The sequence below is a fragment of the Balaenoptera borealis genome (assembly GCF_965194805.1).
Source record: "Balaenoptera borealis genome assembly, chromosome: X".
In the NCBI taxonomy this organism is placed as follows: Eukaryota; Metazoa; Chordata; class Mammalia; order Artiodactyla; family Balaenopteridae; genus Balaenoptera; species Balaenoptera borealis.
This window is the reverse complement of record NC_138881.1, coordinates 33,736,289-33,757,811: the sequence shown is the minus strand read 5'-3', so window position 1 is coordinate 33,757,811 and position 21,523 is coordinate 33,736,289. Positions and strand designations below refer to the sequence as shown.

At 38.7% G+C, this 21,523-nt stretch overlaps 1 protein-coding gene across 4 annotated transcripts in view; it reads right to left on the bottom strand.

The window, feature by feature from the left end:
- Positions 1 to 1,424: 1,424 nt before the first annotated feature.
- Positions 1,425 to 21,523, bottom strand: part of LANCL3 (LanC like family member 3) — a 103,583-nt gene continuing 83,484 nt past the window's right edge. The window contains exons 4-6 of one of the 4 annotated variants that reach the window (XM_082378222.1): positions 14,583 to 14,790; positions 8,021 to 8,039; positions 7,818 to 7,891 (exon numbers count right to left, since the gene is read on the bottom strand). In XM_082378222.1, the coding sequence (XP_082234348.1) occupies positions 7,883 to 7,891; positions 8,021 to 8,039; positions 14,583 to 14,790 (236 nt within the window). In that variant the 3' untranslated portion in view covers positions 7,818 to 7,882. The other 3 variants (XM_082378221.1, XM_082378219.1, XM_082378220.1) reach the window with 3 other exon arrangements.

Genomic DNA, 21,523 nt, shown 5'->3' with positions numbered 1-21,523 from the left:
ATTAGCAATAGGTCGTAGAACCTGTTTTTGGCAAAAAAGGCATTTTTGAAGAAGCCTCTCATTTTGTGTGCAAGACTTTAAACGTTTTAGTTATATACAACACATAACTGGTGTGGGATTTAATGCTATTGGAAATTAGAATTTTAAAGTCATGATAACTAATCTGTAGTATTTGGTGTATTTTAAAATAAATTTATGTTTTTAACTGCATTTGTGCTGAGGCAAATGTATTGTAAAGAGTACAATTTTATTAATAATATGAATTTATTGAGCAGTTCTTCAAAATTCAATAGTACTTTAAATAATAGTATATATTCGTTCCTAAATACAGTTAGGAATAAGCAGTTATATTCTATGGACAGATTATTCTTTTGCATCCCCCCCCAAATAATTAAGGAATTACACTAGTTTACTAGTGAATGTGAAATGTATCATTAGAGAGGTGAGCTTTTTTTTTTCTCCAAAGATACAATCATATTTCTGTAAGTATTGTGAATTGTGCAGAAAAATCTTTTTGGTGAAGTAAATTCTATTCACTTGGGAAATGCACATTCCAAAACTAGCACGTGGTGTTTGACTATTCCCCAGTATATGGCTTTGCTAAATGATTTCCCCTAATAATTGGATTCTACAAAATCCATTTTAAAAATTTGTGTTAATTTAGCGCCATTAAATCCATGAGATTAAAATTCAGACTTCTTTTCCAAGTAGAGCTCCCCCAGATGTTCAAAGTTGGGAAGGCTGTTACCTGTTTAGGGAATGGACTACCCTTCCTAATCAGACAGATTCTAAAGCCAAACTTTTGTACTTAGAATGTTCCACTCCTACTTCTGGAAAGTCTATATGAAACTCATGGTATAATTTGCGTTTTCAAGAGCAAAGGGATTCTACTGCTGCTAGAGTCTTCAGAAGACATCTCTAATATTGAAACACTAAAGTGCTAAAAAACAGAGACAAAACAGATCATTTAAATCAATCTTATTTAAATACATCCACATATAAGCATTACGACAGTCAACGTGGACCAAATTCAGCGACAGAAGTTGTTTAACTGGTAATTGCCACTTCAGTACAGATCGTAAAACAAAACTTACGGGGGCAGCGTCAGAGGTCCCACTAAAACAAAGGCAAAAAGATCATTTGCTAAAGATTGACAGTTGTCAAGTATAGTGTATATCTTCTTCAAACTGACTGCTGTCACAACTACTTTACACACTTTACAATAACAGTATACATTAAAGCATGTAAATTAACACCACACACAAAATATTTTTTTAAAAAGCATTAGCAGGAACGGTATTACTCTACTTATGAAACTGTATTCCGTGTTTACACATACACACACTCAGATGTTTCTCCCCTCATCTTTGTAGAGTTCTCATCATTTCTGAAAGAATGAGAGGAAGGTGTGTATTTGGGTACTTTCTGAAAATCTGGTCCACGTACAAGACATTACAGCCATCTGCTGGTTTCAATTTAGTAGGTGGTTCTAGATCAAGAAGACATATCTTGGCTCTCGGGTGATTCTGAATACAAAGAATAAGTAGAGATAGGCTCTGAAAAGAGTGGAGGAGGGGAAGACACAGTTTTCCTTACGCAGAGACACTTGTGGCAATTTCCAGAATTCTTGTCCCCAAAAGTGTAGTAAAGAATGACCTCAGGTTTTTGTGAGGGCAAGATAATTAATGGGGATAAATACTCAGGGACAGAACCATTGTTCTGGTATCTTTCATGGGCCTGGCGGGGTGGGCGGGGGGAGGCAAGGGGTGTTAGAACACCTCGGTAGGAAAAAAAAATATTATAAGCATACCATAAATGTACCATGCCAGACTAACCATGTTGTTATAGTGGTAGCTGGGTAACAGTCACACTCAGGAGGTGGAACCTTACAGACACAGAACTCAACTTCCAAATAGGTTCCTTTACCCAAGAGAGTTTTCTCAGAGTCTGTGCTATGTTAGCACACCATGTAAATCTCCAAAAGGGGGTACAACAATAGAACTTTCCTAACTTATTTCATCACCGAATCTATTTTTCCACAGGGCAGCTCTTGATCCTAGTGTCCTGCACTTGGGGAAACACCGCAGTACTCAAGTAACATGTAGCGTTTGGTTTCCATTTTCTCTTGTAACAACAAAAATACACATACACTGTAGGAGGACCTTCTCAATACTGTGACACAGCAGAGGGACACTAGCCCTGCTGTCCAACGCAACAGCCAACCCACATGTGGCTCTTGAGCACTTGAAGTGTGGCTAGTCCGACTGGAGATGTGTAGTAAGTGTAAAATACACACCAGATTTTGAAGAGTCAGTACCAAAAACTGTCAAATATCTCATTAATAACTTTATATTGATTACATGTTGAAATGATAATATTTTGGATAGACTGAGTTAAATCAACTACATCATTAAAGTTAATTTCACTTTTTTCACACTTTTAATGTGGCTGCTAGAAAATTTTAAAACTACATATGTGGCTCACATTGGCGGCTCTATTTGTGAAAGTCACATCTGTTCTCTTCTACAAGATGGCTACTAATGGCTTTAACCTGGCAGCAGAAGTTTTAATGAAAATGAATGCTTAAGATAGACAACTCGAAGTATAACTAGAGCCCTCATTAATTACCTGGTAATTTATTAGAGAGCAGTTAACACACAATGAAGAGCCACTCATTAATGTTTACACTTGCATATATCTGTTCATTCAGATACATCTCCGAGCTAAATGTGGGGTTTTATTTCATATGTGATTCTGACTCTAAGTCAGTCTCTCTCCCTCCCTCTCTCTCTTTCACACACACACAGACACACCCACAAACTATTTCCTATAGGGACAAAAACAAAAAACCCAAACAGGAAACAAACAGGAAGTCCTTGCAAACTGTGTTTTCAGAGTCTTTGGCAGTCAAGGCTCGTGTATCTTTTTCCCTCTCTCCCTCTCCTTCCTGGATATTGTGTGTGGAGGAGAAAGGCAAGGAAGAAAGGGTCATCTGCTCTTTTAATCATGCTATTCACCAACCCCCACCCCGGGCAAAGAATAAAAATATGGATGATTTGGTTTTCATTTTAAATTATTTTTTCAAATTCAGTTCAGGGGGGGTAATGGGTACACAAACGCAAAAGAGGTGCAGGAAATTCTGCAGATAAGGGACTTTGTCATTTGTGGAGAAGTCCACGTGGAAATGACAAGGTTCAGTACTTTGAGAAAATAAAAACAAATATATTTTCCACCCCAAAGGCCTCATCCATCAGGCCTCAATTCATTACCACTTGCAATTAAAGAAACAAGGAGAGGGCACCCTCCCCCAGTATGAGATTTATGATAATGCAGGAGGCCCAGATATTTAATGTAGCATGAACTTTGTTTTTTTTTTATTTTCCCCACAGCAGTACAAATAAAATGACCAGGTTTCTTTATGGAGGAGAAGCAGGATAAACGCAGCCGTTGTTCTCCTCTCGTGAACAGCTGCACCCCGGCTAGCCTGTCTTGGACCTGTGATGTGACTGCAGAATGGGTCCAACTCCTTCCGCTGCTGACCTTGAGATCGGCCCTTCCACCCAGAGGGGAGTCCAGCCTTCCTGAGCCTGGAGCTCTTAGCTACCAACTGACGTGGATGGAAGAGATAAGGAGAAAGCCTGCCCTCCAGGTGACAGGAGGTCACATGATTAAGCAGACACAGGAAAAAAAAAAATCAGAACCTACTATTTAAGAGGAGAAGGAGAACAAGAAGTTGCTGAATCAGGGGTGGTTTGGGATTAGTGGTCCCAGGAAGCAATAAAACCCATGACTAAGATGACTGGTTTTTAGCAGCAATGAACGTGCCTCCACAACTCACGCTGAGATGCTGGGCTGAGGCAAGCTTTCCTCCACCCACCCCCTTGTCTGCCTTCTCATTTGCTTTCCTTGCCAAGTTTATGCCAAAATCACCCGGCCTTGGCGAATATGAGGCTTCGTCATTTCTCTATCGATTTGGGACAGTGTTTCCTTCCAGGTCCCCAAAGGAAGGCCTTATAATGCCGTGGAGAGTATATTTCTATTGCTCTATGTCATGCAGTTCTGAGGCCTGAATCAAAGTGCAGACCAAACTCAACTCCAAATTACTTTATTCCCCAGTTCATGTTTTCTCTGCAGACCTAGCCTGCAGCTCCTTTTCTCAAGTTACTGGCACTGTAATCCTTTGTTTCCAGTGAGCAAAATAAATATTTCCATTAAAAGGAGCTCCTCAGTGAACCAGCCTATTCATTTGTACTCAGCCCCAGTGAATCAGAACTTTCTGAGGCACAAATGCTATAGTCAGGACTGGTTCTAGAATATAAAGAACATACTTTGTGTTTACCCATCAAGTGATCCAGACTCCAAGCTCTGCATCCAGACAGGGAGATTCCATTTGGCTGAAATGCTTACTTGAAGTCATAATTGAGCATGGTTTTGTATGCACGTAATAGGTACTTAAAATATAGCTTCCCTTTTAAACATATAAAGGACCTGCCTATTATAAAACTCTCTTATATCCATTTTATCACTGACTACCCTGTGAGGTGGAGAGGGTGATGATGGTGATTATAGCTGCCCATGGAGGTCACCGAGCAAGGATTTGAGATTTCCAAAACAGGGCTCTTTGCATTACTAATGTTTTTTCTTTTAATCATGTGTTCCCTGAACATGGCTATAAATCACAAACTTACATTTGTTGCATTGAAATTAGTGAGATTTGCTCTCTACAGAAATTGAAACAATTTGAACAGTGTCTTGATTAAAATCTTAAGTGTGTCAAAGAAAGTTAAAGATACAAATTGCCATGGAAAAAGTTCCAATTTAGCACAGGCCAAGAAAATGACTCTGTTTCTCAGAGTTATCAGAAAGTGAATACAATTATCTTAATAGTGTAGTCAATTACCTAAAGAAGCACAGGGGAATATATGCTCTCAAACCTCTGTTCTCAGTTACCAGGTTACAAATGGAATAAAAAAGTAAAATCTGATGACTGAAATGGGATTAGGCAAAATAAAGATACATGGCAGGGGGTACATGAAGGAGAAGGTACATAATTGTGTTAATGAAACAAAATACACGGAGTTGTAATATTTTCCAAAACTTCCTGTTCTCCAAGTATAACGCAGTCTCCCCCATTGTTGAGAGATTCTTTCAATCTATCCTCAAATTTCCACTGTTACGTTCAGGTTTATAATTGTTCGCATCACATATAGTAAATAACATTAAAGTTATACTAGTGGTGGTGAAAATCCCCTCATAGCCTTCAAGAGGCAACACACTTCAGCGCTATTCAAAAAAGAATATTACATTGAAGGGAACAGCTTGGTTAATTAAACAAGAAGTGACATGCCACACTTTTCTACAGCAACACTAAAGGGTCTTTTTCCCATTTCTTGGGAAAACAAGATAGAAGAAGACCTACCCAAAGTTGTAATTCTACTCTCTCAGGAAAATAAAAACGTTCAACATGTTTAAGTGCTAAACAAGCTTACCCTTGTTTCTAATTTACTGAGGTGTCAATTCATAAAGATACAAACATGGCCTTTTCTTGGATTTGACAAAATGGTTGTCTTTTCACAACGATTAGCACAACAACATCCTGAGACTTTGGATCAATTACGTAAATCACCTTGAAGTGTTGCTGGACGATGAAAAAAGCATGCGTTCTATATAAAGCCCTGTATATTGAATGCTTATTACCGTCAGCCTATAGGGGTCAGATGAAATGAATTTAAATCCAGATGGTGGAAAGCAGCTACCACTCTCATTTCAAAAGGAGACTACTTTGTAGAAGGCATTTTGTCTTAAGGCTTTCTGAGAGGTCCTTGACCATTCATGAAAGAACTTGTAGAACCCAACTTTGGGAGTCACCTGAAAGCTGCTATTTATGTGGTATTGCCCCAATCTGAGTATGTTCAAAGATGAACAATTGAGGCCAATTTTATATACTTATATCTGAGGATGTGAAAATGAAACAATGAGCTACAAACGTGCATGCTTTTCAAAACCACTTTGTCCTAGTTTGTTCTGATGAGTGCAAACATAAAGAAAGTCAGAAAATATCCAGACAGTTCTTACCTTTCTTCAGCCCCAGATTCTTTGAGAATCTTGTGAATGCTAGAGATCCTCTTCCCAGAAAAAAAAAGCGTGCGCGTGCGCACACACACACACACACACACATTTTTAGGCAACAAAATATTCCCCAACTCCTCCCAAAGTTCATCTACGAATCAAGAAGTTAGGAACTACTGAACTGAATAAGCGCTTAGGTATCTATCTATCTATATATCTAGACATATCTAGATATATATACATCCTGATGTAAACCTAAGCACTTAATGATACATATTCTACATCTATCACGTATATCCAAATATTTAATGACTATTTAAATAATTGTTAAATCTTATACAGTATGCAATTTCCTCCTCACTCTGATATATGTAATTGACACTGACCAAATTCTAGAAAATGGATAAACTCATGTTCTGAGTATTGAAGTGACAGATGCTCCCACAATGTTCTGGAAACCACTATTTACTTGAAGTAGTTTTACAGCTTCTATGTGTTTATGGCAGGGCTGAATTTAATATGACAACTTGGCTCACTGGGTACTGTAGACAAATTCTAGTGGAGCCTGTGTCTTGGAGGGTAAGGTGATCAGCCAGGGAGTTCACGCATCTCTTAATCTTACAGTATAAAATTGAGCAGTGTTCTTTTCATAATCACTGGTCCCTTTCTAGGCCACTGGGTGCCTGTCCCAGGGGACACAGTATTCCATCCAAGGCGGAAATGACCCACCTTCGTAGTGGTTACCCTGATCTTTGAGATGAGTGATTTTTTCCACGAGTATATTTTACAGTTCAGCTAATAGCTTCATAGGGATTACATAAGCATTTAAAAAATTACTAACAATAGACAGTACACAGCTTATGCTTCAAATTGAGAAAAACACTTGACAGTATAACACTTGCTACAGTATTTGCTAGCCTGTGAATTTTGCTATTCTAATTGAGCTTTCGGAAAGAAAAAGGAACCCAGGAAGAGAGACGCTCTAAGACCTAAGGGAACTTGGAATTTGGGGGTCTAAACTAAGTTATGATATGATCTCTTTAAAGTGCCCAGGGTAATGCTAAAAAATAGAGATTCATATGCAAATTTCTCCATTCATTAAAAATCATGAATTTCAATAAGTAAAGGCAAAGGACAACCAAGAGTTTCCCTTTTTGTCCTTCGGCAACCTGACACGCCCCTCCTAGCCGTTTTAGCTGGGCAATTACTTTAGTTTTCTGATCGTCTTTATTTCTGAATTTAGGGGTGGAGGGCACCCACAAATGGTCAAATTCTCTCTCCAATTGCAAAGGTATTTTTGGCATTTCATTGCCATAGTCCACATTTCAATTTTGTTTTCTATCCCGCAAGTGAAAGACAGATGATTTCTCTTTCCCTTTTTCCTCTGATCTCTGGTCTCACATCTATTCCCTCAACTATTCCATCTCCAGGGGTTTTAGAAGAGTTGTGGTGTCTTTATGTTTGCAGGTTCTCACACTGTTCTCCCTTCAATCAGGTATCATGCTGCCTTCACCTGCTTGCTCCCTCCCTTCCTTCCGACAGCCATGTTAAGGTTCATGGTTGTAATACCATTGAATGTGGCTTATGTGGAAACTGCCTCAGGTAGTAGGCTCAGGAAATCTCAGGAACCTTCTGCAGGGCCACGGTGGGACACGGAGCCTTCTAAACAAAGACGCTGAAGAGAGGGAACTCAGCCTGGTTGGGCTGCAGCAGATCGATCAGAAAGCACACCGTCCCGGAGAAGCCTTCATACAAGCTGTATATACTTTCAAGGACCCGGGAACCAGCCTTGAATTCCTCGGTAAATAAAAATTCAGCAAACCTAAGAGAAGGAGAAAATATGAACAGTTTTCACATGAGTGTTTCCATATTATTGGCCCTGGGTTGCTTCTTCCTCCTCTCCGCTAAGTTCAAGTTTTAGCATCATTCTCTTTCCAGACGTGTATAATACCTGAAGGAAGCCTTCTTCCCTGTTAAAAAACGGAGAAGCCATTATGCCATTGTGTATGTTTCACAACAGATCATGCTGCCAAGTAAATTCAACTATTTTCAGCATTTGCAAAGCAAAGCAGTTTCTGAGGATTTCATTCCTTCTGTCATCCGATAATTAAAAGTAAAAAAGACAGATAAATAGCCATACTTTTATTTATCTTGAATAGAAGCAAGCTGATATAGGCCTCTGCCTTTAGAAAACATAAATATGCTGTGTTTCTGCAGGCATACTTTTTCTGAGCTAGGTTTCATTTATATGTGATACAGAGCAGAGACTGAAAATAAATGGGCAAGATTTTATACAATCTGTGCTTTGGGCAAACAAAAGAATAAGATGAATGGGAAAAGGCAAGCAACACTTTATAATCATGACATCAAACAGCAAACTCAGCTACAAGATAGATTATTTTTAGGACACCTGCCTTAAAAATAAATCACTGACCTCTAAATTCTCTATGAGAGATCTTTTTTTCTTTTACCTGTATTTGCCACAAAGCCTATTCAAATCATTTATAATGAGTAACATTTTTAGTAGCTTACAGGTTTTAAAGTGCTGTCACCTCTTTACAGACTTGCTCTACCCATTCCCATCAACAACAAAAATAATCACTAATTCAGAGGCTAGAGCTCACAGGTTGAAAAGGCCTGACAGCTGATTCTGCCGTAAATTTAGATTATTGCTACTACATAGGGGGTCCTATGAAGAGTAATTACTTGTTTGATCTTTTTAGGGCTCTTAGAATTGACGCTAGCTTAAAATAAATCAGCAGGAAACATACTGCAATTCTGTCTGGGACAATTTTTCTCTCAACTGTTTTCCTGAATATGCAACAATTTTTAATGGAAGTCAAAATTTTAAACAGTAGAATAATGATGCATCTTAAGAGTTAATTCAAAATTTGTAATTACACACTGAAACTTCGTGGTACAGCTTCAAGAGTCTTAACTGTTTTAGTGCTATGGATCCTTTGGCAGCCTGGACTCCTTCTCAGAAAAAAAAAAAGTCTTCAAATATGTAAAGAAAAATACACAGGATTCCCAAGGAAATTAATTATATTAAAGCATGGTTAGCAAAAATTTTTCAACCGAATTTGTGATACAGTGATATATGGATTCTTTATTAAGACATTAAATAACAAGATCTAGTAGTGGGTCTAATAACTGCTGACATTTCTAAGTAGTGATGGGAGTAAAACATATTTCACAATATCTGCAACAAGACTAATAACATGAGAATATCTATGACATCTATTGGTGACAGAGTCACAGCTACTGCGAATTCAGAATCGAAGGAAATGCTACATTTCAGCTTGACATGTAATACTTTTCTCAAGTAAATTCACGAATCCTAGATTGCGAAGCCCTGGTGTAGCAGGAAGAGGAAGGGCTTTGGGGTTGCAATATGCAACTCTGATAACTTCAAGTTAGATGACCTTTGGCAAATTTCTTAATCTGACTTTAAAACGGTGAAGTTGCAGAATTGCATAAGATTATCTGTAAAGATCAAAGATACCATATATTACGGCTCTGAGCAAAGAGCAAGCATTCCATACATGGTAAACAGAATTTTTTCACAAAAACATAGTATAGCAGAATATTTGTAAAATAGAGACACCCATCCCACCACATTTTAAGAGAAATCCACAGTTAATTTTGCTCCCTCCTCTGACCTTTTTCCCCCCAGGGTTAGATTTATTTATTACATTATTGAAATCAGAGTCTATAATATTTAGTATCCTACATTTTTTTATTTAAAAGTAATATGATGGGGTTTCCCTGGTGGCGCAGTGGTTGAGAACCTGCCTGCCAATGCAGAGGACACGGGTTCGAGCCCTGGTCTGGGAAGATCCCACATGCCGCAGAGCAACTAGGCCCGTGAGCCACAACTACTGAGCCTGCGCGTCTGAAGCCTGTGCTCCCCAACAAGAGAGGCCGCGATAGTGAGAGGCCCGCGCACTGCGATGAAGAGTGGCCCCCACTTGCCACAACTAGAGAAAGCCCTCGCACAGAAACGAAGACCCAACACACCCAAAAATAAATAAATAAATTTAAAAAAAAAGTAATATGATGAACATTTTTTGTGCTTTTCAAAATAACTTCTAAATGATATATAGCAATTTACAAGAGTACCAGCAATGTGTGAGAGTAGCAGTTTCATTGTATTCTGACCTATACAACATGTTATCATACTAAAGTGAAAATGATTGTTTCCAAAATCTACCCAATGGTGCAAAATTCAAACTAACAAATTCATTTTTCTAAAAAACTCTGTCAAAATAGAAGTCAGAATGGTAATTATGGAACTAATAAGAATTACAGACACTGATAACATTACATATCAAAACCTATTGACTATGACCAAAACTGAACTCAGAGGAAAATTCATTGATCTGAGTTGTTGTTGATGTTATAAAGATGGAAGGTATTCTAATTAAGCACTTTTTAAAAACTGTAGAAAATAACAAAATAAAGGGAAGGAACACTGGAAAACCAAAAATAAAGGCAGAAAACAATGTATTAGGAAGCAAAAGAGAAAAACAAAAATAATTAATAAAAACCAAAAGCCAGTTCCTTGAAAGGATAAGCAACATAGACAAAATGCTGGTGTGTCTGGCCAAAAAGGAAAACCATTAGGAATGTGAAATGGCATGTAATCACAGACATGGGAAATTTTAAATATTATGGAACTATACTGTTAGAACTTTATGTCAAACATTCGAAAATACATATGAACTAGATGCTTTTATAGTAGTTTATTCACTACCAAAAATAATTCAAAAAGAGGTAGAAAACCTGAATAATTAAATAATCATAGAAGAAACTTAAAAGGTGGTCAAATATTTTTCTGGAACCATAAATTCCAACTCTGTGTTAAAAGAGTAGTAGGCGATGACCAAGTAATGTTTATTCCAGGAAGGTACATATTGTTTGACTTTATTGTTTTAGGAACGGCCAAAGGAAGTCTCCCCAGTTTGGACCACACCATATTTAACTTTGAGTTATGATGAAGTGGAAATTTCAGTACACTAAACAATTAAATGCAATGCCCAAACAATATTCAGATATTACCCGCACATTTTCAGTCTTTACCTGTAAGTGAGAAATTTAAGTTGTCTGAAGGGCCCTGTAATCCCAGACTTATAATTAAGACTCTGTAAACTAGGACCAGTCTCCCAGAAAAATAGAGGGGTTGTTCTGATTCTTTTTAATAGGCTTTCTAGAGAATGACAACCCCGATGAAATTTATTCCAAAGGTGATATCACATTAGCCTAAGTAAGATCCCAAATGACTTTTTTCCCCTATATTTGGGAAATAAAGGGTCAGGTTGCAACCTAAACAGATTAGGGAGCCATGAGTCAAAATATATTAACAGACTTCCAAAACAATGGAGCTACAAATGGGGGACTCACATATGTTAGTATTTTTCCTTCTGTGCATACATGCAAATATCATAAAGGGTATTTTATGGTTTTTTTTAAAGATCGAATATTAGATAAATTGCCTTGGGAAGACCTCTCTGACAAAATGACTTTTGAGTGATGGTCTGAATGAAGTGAGAGAACTGGGACATATACGTAGAAAGTGAACATCACAGGTGAAGGAGACCAAAACTTCAAAGGCCTTGAGGTAGATTGTACCTGGCATCTTAACAGAGTCACAAGGAAGCCACTGTGGTGCAAAGAACCAGGAGCAAGACAAGTAGGGCATGATATCAGAGGCGTAATGGGAGGCAAGATCCTGGATGGCTTTTTGTTCAGAGAACAGACTTTGGCTTTTACTCTGATTCATGTGGGAAGCCATCAGATTATCCTGAACAGAGGAGTGTCATAATCCAACATGACACACATTATAAGAAGCAAATTTAAAAGATCACGGTGAAACACAGACTCACTCTTAATGAAATCAGCATAAAGGCAAGGATGTTTATTATCCTTATTTTTATTGAACGTTGTTATGGAGATTCTGACCCATGTGATAGGAAATGAAAAAAAAAAGAGTATATAGTTGAGAATGGAAGTAACAAAATTATAATTATTTGCAGATAATATGTGTGCCTACTTAGAAAACCCAATGGAATCTAATAGAAAGATTAATGGAGTTCAGTAAGGTGGCCAGATATATCATTTTGATATTTATCAAAACTAAGATGTTTGTAAGATACAATGCAGATTTATATGAGAGAAGGGCATCTTAGATTGCTAAACTGCAATAATATGTATGTTTTTTAAAGTCTTCATAAATGCCAGTAATAAATAACCTGAAAATATAGGGGAGGAAAAGATTCCACTCACAATCCTGGAAACATAAAATACATAGTAATAAAATTAACAAGAAACATACAAGTCCTTCTTCATAAGATCAAAACTTTACCAAATGACATTTTTACAAACTTAAATAAAGGGAAAACATACCATACTCTTGGATGGAAAAACTCAATATTCTAAAAATGTGAGTTCTCACTAAGTAACATATAAATTCATTGAAATTCCAATCAAATGTCTGTAGGATTTTTTTAATTTTTGAAAAATTGACTCTAAAATACAATTGGAAGAATAAATGAGAGAGAACAGCTAAGAAAAACTAGAAATAAATGAATAATGAAATATAGAAAGTCCAGAAACAAACCCACACATTTATATAAATTCAGTTTATGATAAAACTGGAATTTCAAATGATTGGGGTAATTGGCCAACAGATGTTATGGGAAAGTTTTGTTTTTTCATTAGAAAACACAAAGATAGATATCCATCTGACACTATTTTAAAAAGTAAGCTCTAAACGAATCAATGATTTAAAAGTTAAAGTAACTTCTAAATTGGTGGGAGAGATGGGTGAAGGGGTACAAATTTATTTTAAAAATGAAAATACATTGTAAGGCAATTATACTTCAATAAAGATGTTTAAAAAAAAATGAAAATAAAATCATAAAAGTATTAAAAGTCAATGTAAATTAATATTTTTATAATCTTAGAGTGGGAAAGGTCTTTTTAACTATAACACAAAGTCCAGAAATCTTGAAAGTTTGTCAACTTTATCAAGAAAAATACTTAAAATTTTCATCTGGCAAAAGACCATGAGCTAAGTTGAAAGAAAAATGGCAAAGTAGAAAAATATTTACATCATATATTAACAAAGAGTTACAGTCCTCAAAATAAGCATCACAATAGGAAAAAATGGGCAAAAGACAAAGACAGTTTAAAATGCCTCTGGATTTAACGACTTCAATTTAAAAATTTTTCTCATAGTGCACAGAAAGGTATGTGTTGGATATTTGGGACAATTTTGTTTGTACTAGTAAAGATTGCACATATACCAAGTGTCCATTACTTAAAGATTGGTTAAATTAATCATGGTACAACTATAATAAATAACTATATAGTCATTAAAACAATGAGATAGATCTATACAAACTGAAATAAAGGGTGCCCCTTAAAAACTGTTTATTTAAAATTATAAACTGCAAACAGTATGTATAGTACTGTTACACATACATAATTGTAGGATCTTATTAATATGTACATATAATACATACATACATATATATATATATAGGAATATGCATTCATGCATAGAGAAATGTCTAGAATGATATAACTCAAATTGTTAGTGATAGTAACAGTGAACACTTACATTGCAGTTACTATGGGCCAGGCACTGTTCTAAATGATAAATGAGGCCATTATGCTAAGTGAAATAAGCCAGTCACAAAAAGACAAATACTCCATGATAACACTTATATGAGGAATGTACAACAGTCAATCAAGCTCATAGAAGCAGAGAATACAATGAGGGCTGCCAAAGGCTGGAGTGGGGGAGGGGAAATGGGGAGTTTTTGCTCAATGGGTATAAAGTTTGTTACTGAAGGTGAATAAGTTCTAGAGATCTGCTGTCCAACATTGTGTCTATAGCTAACAAGATATTACTGTACATTTTAAAATATGCTAAGAGAATAGATCTCATATTAAGTGTTCTCACCACAATAAAAAAAAAAAATCACAAATATACATATCCTTTGGCCCAGTAATTCCACTTCTAGGGATTTACTTACAGATATACCCATACGTGAACAAAATGATATATGTACAAGGTTTTTCATCATAGCATTATAGGTAATGCAAAATATTAGAAAGAATCCAAATTGCCCTCCATATGGGCCTGGTTAAATAAACTATGGCTCATTCAGAAGATGTAATACTATGCAGCAATAAAAATGAAAAGTCCTTTATTTACTGATTTAGGGTGATCGTTAAGATAGCGAAGTGCTACCATTTGTAACAAAAAAGAGGGATAAAATATTACATATATGCCTATCTGCTTGTGTATATATACAGATATGTATATCCCTGAGAAGATAACTAAGAGACTGGTAACTATCTCCTGGGAAGTGAACTAAATTGCTATAGTGCACAGTGGAAGTATTTCTTTTTACACTTTAAAACTATGTGACTCTATTACCTGTTCAGAACATTAATTGTATTAACATTTGGAGAAAAAAAAAAACATGCAAAGAAAGGCTGACCTTTGGGCTCGGTAGATGTATTTAGAGTTTCCCGTGAGCCGGTATAGCAGCAGGAAGACATAGGCACTGCCAGCTACCCCGTGGCAAATCCCTGGCCCCTTCTTTAGCAGGCCCTTCTGCCACGTGAGTTCCCCACACCGGATACATGTGTCCAGGTACTGTGGTTTCTTGGAAACCAGATAAGCTTTTGCAAACAGATAGGCAATTCCTGTGAAAACATCAAAGACATTAGAGGTGATTTTCAGGGCTTAATACTATAGAGCGGAACTTCTCAAACTCTAAGAGGCTCACAAATCACCAATGTATTGGTAAAATATCCACTCTAATCTAGTAGGTCTGAGGTGGGCCCAGAGATACTGCATTTCTAACGACGGCCCTTCCGGGGACCACATTTTGAGTAGCAAGGCTATAGGATCTTCTCCAAGGGAGTCTTACTTTACCTGTGAGATTTAGTTTACGTTGTTTGAATTGTATGGTGATACTGGCCCTGAGAGCAAGAGTAACAAGTATCTAGATTGATAAAATCCATAATTTACAAATGTGTTAATATTTGATGACGCATACCCTGGTAAGCATTATGCATATCTGGCTTTTGGGAATGGCTAACTGTTTACACAGTTTGCCCATTCCCCCACGGATGTTCAGAATTTGTAATGTTAAAGTACTTATAACTACACACCTTTTCTTAAGAGCCAAACTGGGAGTCCTTCCAAAAACAACAATGATCCCAAGTGACCTGGCCAAGACTCTGGCTTCAGCTGTGAAGTGAGGCCCTCCCCACTTGATTGTTCCAAGGAAAGACACGTTCCTTCAAAACTCCTCAGCCAAGGCAATCTCAATTACACAGGCAGGAATGGAAACAAGAGAAGTGACAGCTATTAATAGAAACAATTTCCCCCGCGTTCCAGGTGCTCATATTCAGAGAGGAGATTAATAACACAAGATCACTCTCTCTCCTGCCTCGCCTACCCTTCTCGTATAGAAAGTGGGAAAGACTGGAATTTAGTAGATATTTTGACTAGCTCATCCATCAAGGTTATCTCTGCCTTTGTCTTTGACTAGCCTATTTTACAACTGTGTAAAGACAGAAATTACCTTGTAGAAAACTGACAGTAATGTAAATAATACCTGTCTCTAGAAACTCATATTCTGTCCGGTAGATGCTGCATTGGCTTCCCTCAGTCTTCGTGGAAGCAGCTAGTTTCTGCATCTATTAAGTAAATTCATGTCAGCGTTCCTAATAGCCTAGAAATATGTCCACTCTTTGGATTTTCCTTTGAACCAGTTGTAATACCTTTGTGGTTCCCTCATTAATTTATGAGTTAAAATTGTTGACATATGTTTATGTCTGTATGAGAGTCATGATTTTATTCTCTTTTAAAAATGTATCCTTTAACACTCCCTATGACGAACACGTAACAATGGGCTCTCCTCAGCCAGTGCTTTCCAGTCAACCACTGACAATGGTCACCTATGGCACTGTCCTCCTTCAGTTCTAGGAAGAAAGTGTCATTCCCACAAAGAATGATTTTTAAAAGAATTGAACTTAGTTAATTACACATTCATTCATTCACTGTATCCATTCATTTGAAAGTGCTCATTGATGATCTGCTGTATGCACAGCCCTAGGCAGGGCCAGCTTCATGGGCATGTGACCTGTACAGCCTCACAAAGGGCCTCCAGAAGGGCCCCACCCTGGATTGAATGCTCTGTTGTTGCCATCTTGAAATTCTTAATCATTTTTTAAAAAGGGGTCTGCATGTTTATTTTGTACTGGGTCCCCCAAATTATGTTGCCACTTCTGGCCCTGGGTGATATACAATAAATGCTAAACACGATTCCTGCCCTTCAGGAAGGCACTGTCTAGAAAGGGAGAGAAAAATATGTACTTTTGACTGATACATAATAAGACATGTAGTTCATGATGCTGTTGGGACATAAAATGAATGGCTCTGAAAATAATACTAGAGGGATCAGAAAAGTGGAAGTTCCCTGAGGGGAGACAGTCAGGGGAAGCTTTGATGGGAGTAAGGCTTTCTTCAGGACTGTATAGGATGCATAGGAAACTGCAGGCCTGAGGAGATGGAGAGAGAACATTCCAGGCATCAAATCAGCAAGGGCAAAGTTTCTAAGCCACAATAAACAAGTCACATGAAGACCAGTGGGGCAGTGTTCTAAGCAACAGGACCATGGGCTGGAAGGGTAGATTGGGCTCATATTTTGGATGATTTTACAAGTCCAGTTGGGCAGCTTGGACTGTATTCGTGGGCAGTAGGGAACCAGTGGGAGTGTTTTGTTGTGAATTGGTTGGTTTATATTTTTAATGATGTGATTAGTATTATAGACAAAATGCCCCACTGTGGGGTCAACCAAGACTGAAAGAAGGGCAATAGGGTAGCTATGAGCTGATCGTGTCAGCAGAAAGATGGCAAAGAGGCTAATGAAAGAGACAGCTCGCAGGATGGGTGGCTGTTTAGATATTAGTTGAGCACCTACTATATACCAGGACAGTAGTAGGTGCTAAGGTTTTTAAAAGCCCCTGCCAGGGCTTCTCTGGTGGCGCAGTGGTTAAGAATCCTCCTGCCAATGCAGGGGATACGGGTTTGAGCCCTGGTCCGGGAAGATCCCACATGCCGCGGAGCAACTAAGCCCGTGCGCCACAACTACTGAGCCTGCACTCTAGAGCCTGCGAGCCACAACTGCTGAAGCCTGCACTCTAGAGCCCATGAGCCACAACTACTGAAGCCCGCGTGCCTAGAGCCCGTGCTCCGCAGCAAGAGAAGCCACCGCAATGAGAAGCCCGCACACCGCAACGAAGAGTAGCCCTCGCTCCCTGCAACTAGAGAAAGCCCGCGCGCAGCAACGAAGACCCAACGCAGCCAAAAATTAAATAAATGAATAAATAAATAAATTTATAAAAAAAAAAAAGAGAAGCAGATGGTTTAAAAAATAAATAAATAAATAAAAGCCCCTGCCTTCATTAGTCTTTACAACCTAACTGGGGCATTCATTAGGCTACGTGAGGGGACAGAGGGGCGTTGAGGAAGCACAGAGGAAGGCTCCTAACCGACACCTGGAGGTAGGAAAGGCCCACTGGTGAAATGACACCATCTAACCTGGGTACCAAAGGAGGAGGAGGAACAGGCCAGGTGAACCGGAAGCCCTTGGTGCTCTATTGGATCCCTTTACTTTACTGGCAGGTGCCCCATCCCCCAGCGGCTGTGAGTTCACTGCTGACAAAGCTCACTGCTGCCCTCTTCTTGGGAGATATGGCCTCAGCCAAAGGGGCGGCTAGGCTATGCACCTCCCCCAGCAGGTTTTGGCCAATGATTGGCTGCCTCAAGACAGAGCAACTCTGTGGGGTCATCTGTGCCTCTTAGCTTCCCCCCCACTCAGAATCCAGGTGAAGCTACTCTCCAGGTGAGACACAGAGAGCCCTTTGCCACCCAGCTCCTACTCTGTCCTCCTGCCACTTCTCCCCCAGCCACTCATTTTAGTAAGGGCCTTCATGCCCTCCATGAAGCGTTTACTTCAGTGAAACCAAACCACCCCACAGTTCCCCTTCCTTCACCATGTGGTTCCATGCCTCTGACTGACTTTTCTTGGAACAAACTAAGAAAGGTGGGAACCTTTCTTAGTCTAACTTATCTCAGGCATCACCTCCTCCAGGAAGCCTTCCCAGAACCTGGAGGAGGACCAGAAATCCCTCCTTTGAGCTCCCATCACTCCTTATACAAACCTTAGCACTCACACAGTATCATATTAAAATTACCTGTTTTTTAATATAATTTTTAAATTGAAATATAGTTGATTTGTAATATTATATTCGTTTCAGGTGTACCGGATAGTGATTCAGTATTTTTACTGACTAAACTCCATTAAAAGTTATTACAAGATGACTATAATTCCCTGTGCTATACAATATATCCTTGTTGCTTATCTATTTTATACATAGTAGTGTGTATTTCTTAATCTCCTACCCCCATCTTGCCCCTCCTCCCTTCCTTCTCCCCACTGGTACCCACTGGTACCCACTAGTTTGTTTTCTATACCTGTAAGTCTGTTGAAATTACTTGTTTTCATGGCTGCCGCCCCTAGTATTGTGCCAGCTACCCAAGGGCAGGTACTCTGTCTTGTTCATTTTTGCTCCCCGATCTGTGGCATGGTGTTTGACACATGGCAAGGCCTCCACAAATGTCTGCTGACCCTATAATGTCCCATTTCTCACCCCAGCGCAGGCCGATGCTGAAGCGGAGGTGAAAGATGTGGAAGGAAGACGGGTTGAGATGGTCTAATTGCTAAACCAGGCCGTTAGCCCCAGGCAGCTTAATGGGTATTGATCCTATGGTTCTGGCCAGAGACAAAGGGCCTCTTCCTGCAGCCTGGATCATGGAATGGTACATGGACAGGACCTTGAAAAACTTCTACACCTATTGTCTCCTTACCTAACCTAATGAAATCCACAATAAGGTGGCTTAATCTAAAAGGAAAGGACGTTGGATTTCTTTGCTTTTGCTGGGAACGGTGTCATTTCATCCTGGGAACACTGATTATTGTGCTTTGACATGAAACCCGGAGGCAGCAATGATATATGTCTTTGTCAAATGCAAATGGGAAAAGGAATTATTACTTAAGAAGTATGGTTTGAGAGGCTAAATCTTGGAAACATGTGATCCAGCAGAGCCTCGTGATAGCCAGACTTGGCACGTTTCGTTTCAACATCCTAGAGAATCAGCGCACAGGTCCATTCTGGGATCCGGAATTTGACCGAAGCACGCATTGTACGGTGTGTGCTACAAAGCTTAGTGATCAAAGACACCTGCACTGTACAAGTACTTACTGTTCTCTATTCAAAGTCACCTATCCAGGAGCCCTCATGAAATGATTTAAAAAAAATATAGCTACACCTGTGTTTCACCCAGAGTAAAGGAAATGCGCTGTCAGTGTGACCACAGTAATGATGTAACATAATGCGATCTAGAGTTTCTTTTAGCTACAGCATTTGTTTTAATGATTTTGTAAATGACTTTTGCCCTGTACTGCAGAATCTTTAAGGCTAGGAAGGGGTCAGGTGAATCTGCCTGCTATACTTCGTTGTATTTAGTGAGAAAAACTCTACGCCGCACTGGGTATTTATAAATGTGGGTGTCTGCAAATCTTTTGGGCCATATCCCTCAGGAACGGTAAGGGTCCACAGGATTAAAGGGGTCTGTGGTGAAAAAAAAGACTGAGTTTCACTGCTCCACCTCAATACACTCCTTTCACAGATGAACAAAGGCACAAAAGAAACAAAGTGGTTTTCTCAAGGTTACTTAGTTGGTTAGTGTTGGAACTACAATTAGAACCCAGAGTTATTAACTTAAAGAGTCCAGAAGTATATTCACAGCGCATAAATGATAACCAAGGCTGTCACCTGTAGAGGTGGGTTGAAGGGAAGTCAACAGGAAACAATTATAGTATCATTGATGAAGATAAGGTATCATTGATGAAGTTCCACACTGTGGATTATTTCTGGCAGGTTTTTAATCACAGAATCAGTCTGCCGCCCCAAACCATCTGCACTGTTCATAAATCTACTCTCAAAAAATATTCTCCTCACATAAGTGAGAATTATTTTTCTAGGTCATCTCTTGTTTTAGAATTTTTGGAGAGCTTACTGTTGCCAACTTCAGAGGCATCTTGATGGTCTTTAACCTGCACTTATCAGATTTATAATCACTCTTGATGCTATTTTTAGCGCATCTCTTAAAAGGAAGACCAATACCCTTGAGATGGAAGTGCGGGTTGGCAGACATAATGGGCTCCATTTGGTTCTTTATTCATTTGTGAATTAGTTTATTTTTGGCAGTCCAGTGAATATGTGGATTGAATGATTTTGCCCTGCAACCTGCGTTTAATCTAACCAAGATACTGAACATGAATGATAAATGAGGATAAATAAAGTCCCCAAGGTGATGAATCCTATGCTGTACTATTATGGTCCATGATTTACAAAGACAGATGGGATGTGATGTACAGAGAGAATGGAATAACTGCCCTTCAAGAGCCCCACATCAATTAAGTGACCCAGCCACTCATTTTAGTAAATTATCTTCCCACTCTTCACAGGGCTTTTACTATACATTGAATCCTTTCAAAATAGGCTGTATTTAATTTGGGACATCTCCAAAATTCAAGGATCCTGGGGTGCTTGGAGGATACCCAAAGGCCTTTGCTGAAAATGATTAAAGGGAATAGGAAATGGGAGTGTTGAGCGTAACATGAAGAGATATCATTTCCAGAATGGTAAATAACTGCTGTTTTTCTTCAGAAAGTTCAAAGCAAGAAAAAAGTGGGCTCAAATGATCACTGGTGGGAATTAGCCTGGACATAGTGCACAATGCCCTGGCGCCGGTACAAGCACACATGGGGGCCTTTGAAGTCCTTCCTTCAGTAAAAATGGCAGGCAGAGAAAATATGGCCAATGGACTAAGACTTCTATTATTCGTCACCTCAAACTGTACTGAAGAAAAAATGAAATTCCAGTTGGATTAAAGAACATTAATTAGGTAAGGCGGGGAAAGGAAGTAATAAAAATCAGGTAACAAATGAAAGAGAAATCAAATATATTTTAAAGCTGTACTCATGGCACTGAAGCATAGCCTTGAAAATTAAATACACTCCTAATCAAAAAATGTGTGTGTTATTTTGGTATTTTAAGTCTCTCCTCTGGCCAATCGACCAAAATGCACTGTCTTTTTTGAATTGCCCCTTCTCTAAGGCCTAATTAGCAATGTAATGGGATTGAAAAAAAAAAGGAAAAGATGGGGTCTGATAAGTTTCCAGGCTCGATTCCAGAGAGTTCACTGCAAATGGCTTCTCATTTCTCTAGACTTTTCATTAGGTGATAATGGAAACCCTCATTTGGAGAAGAATTACAGAACAGTCCATCTTCAACCTTA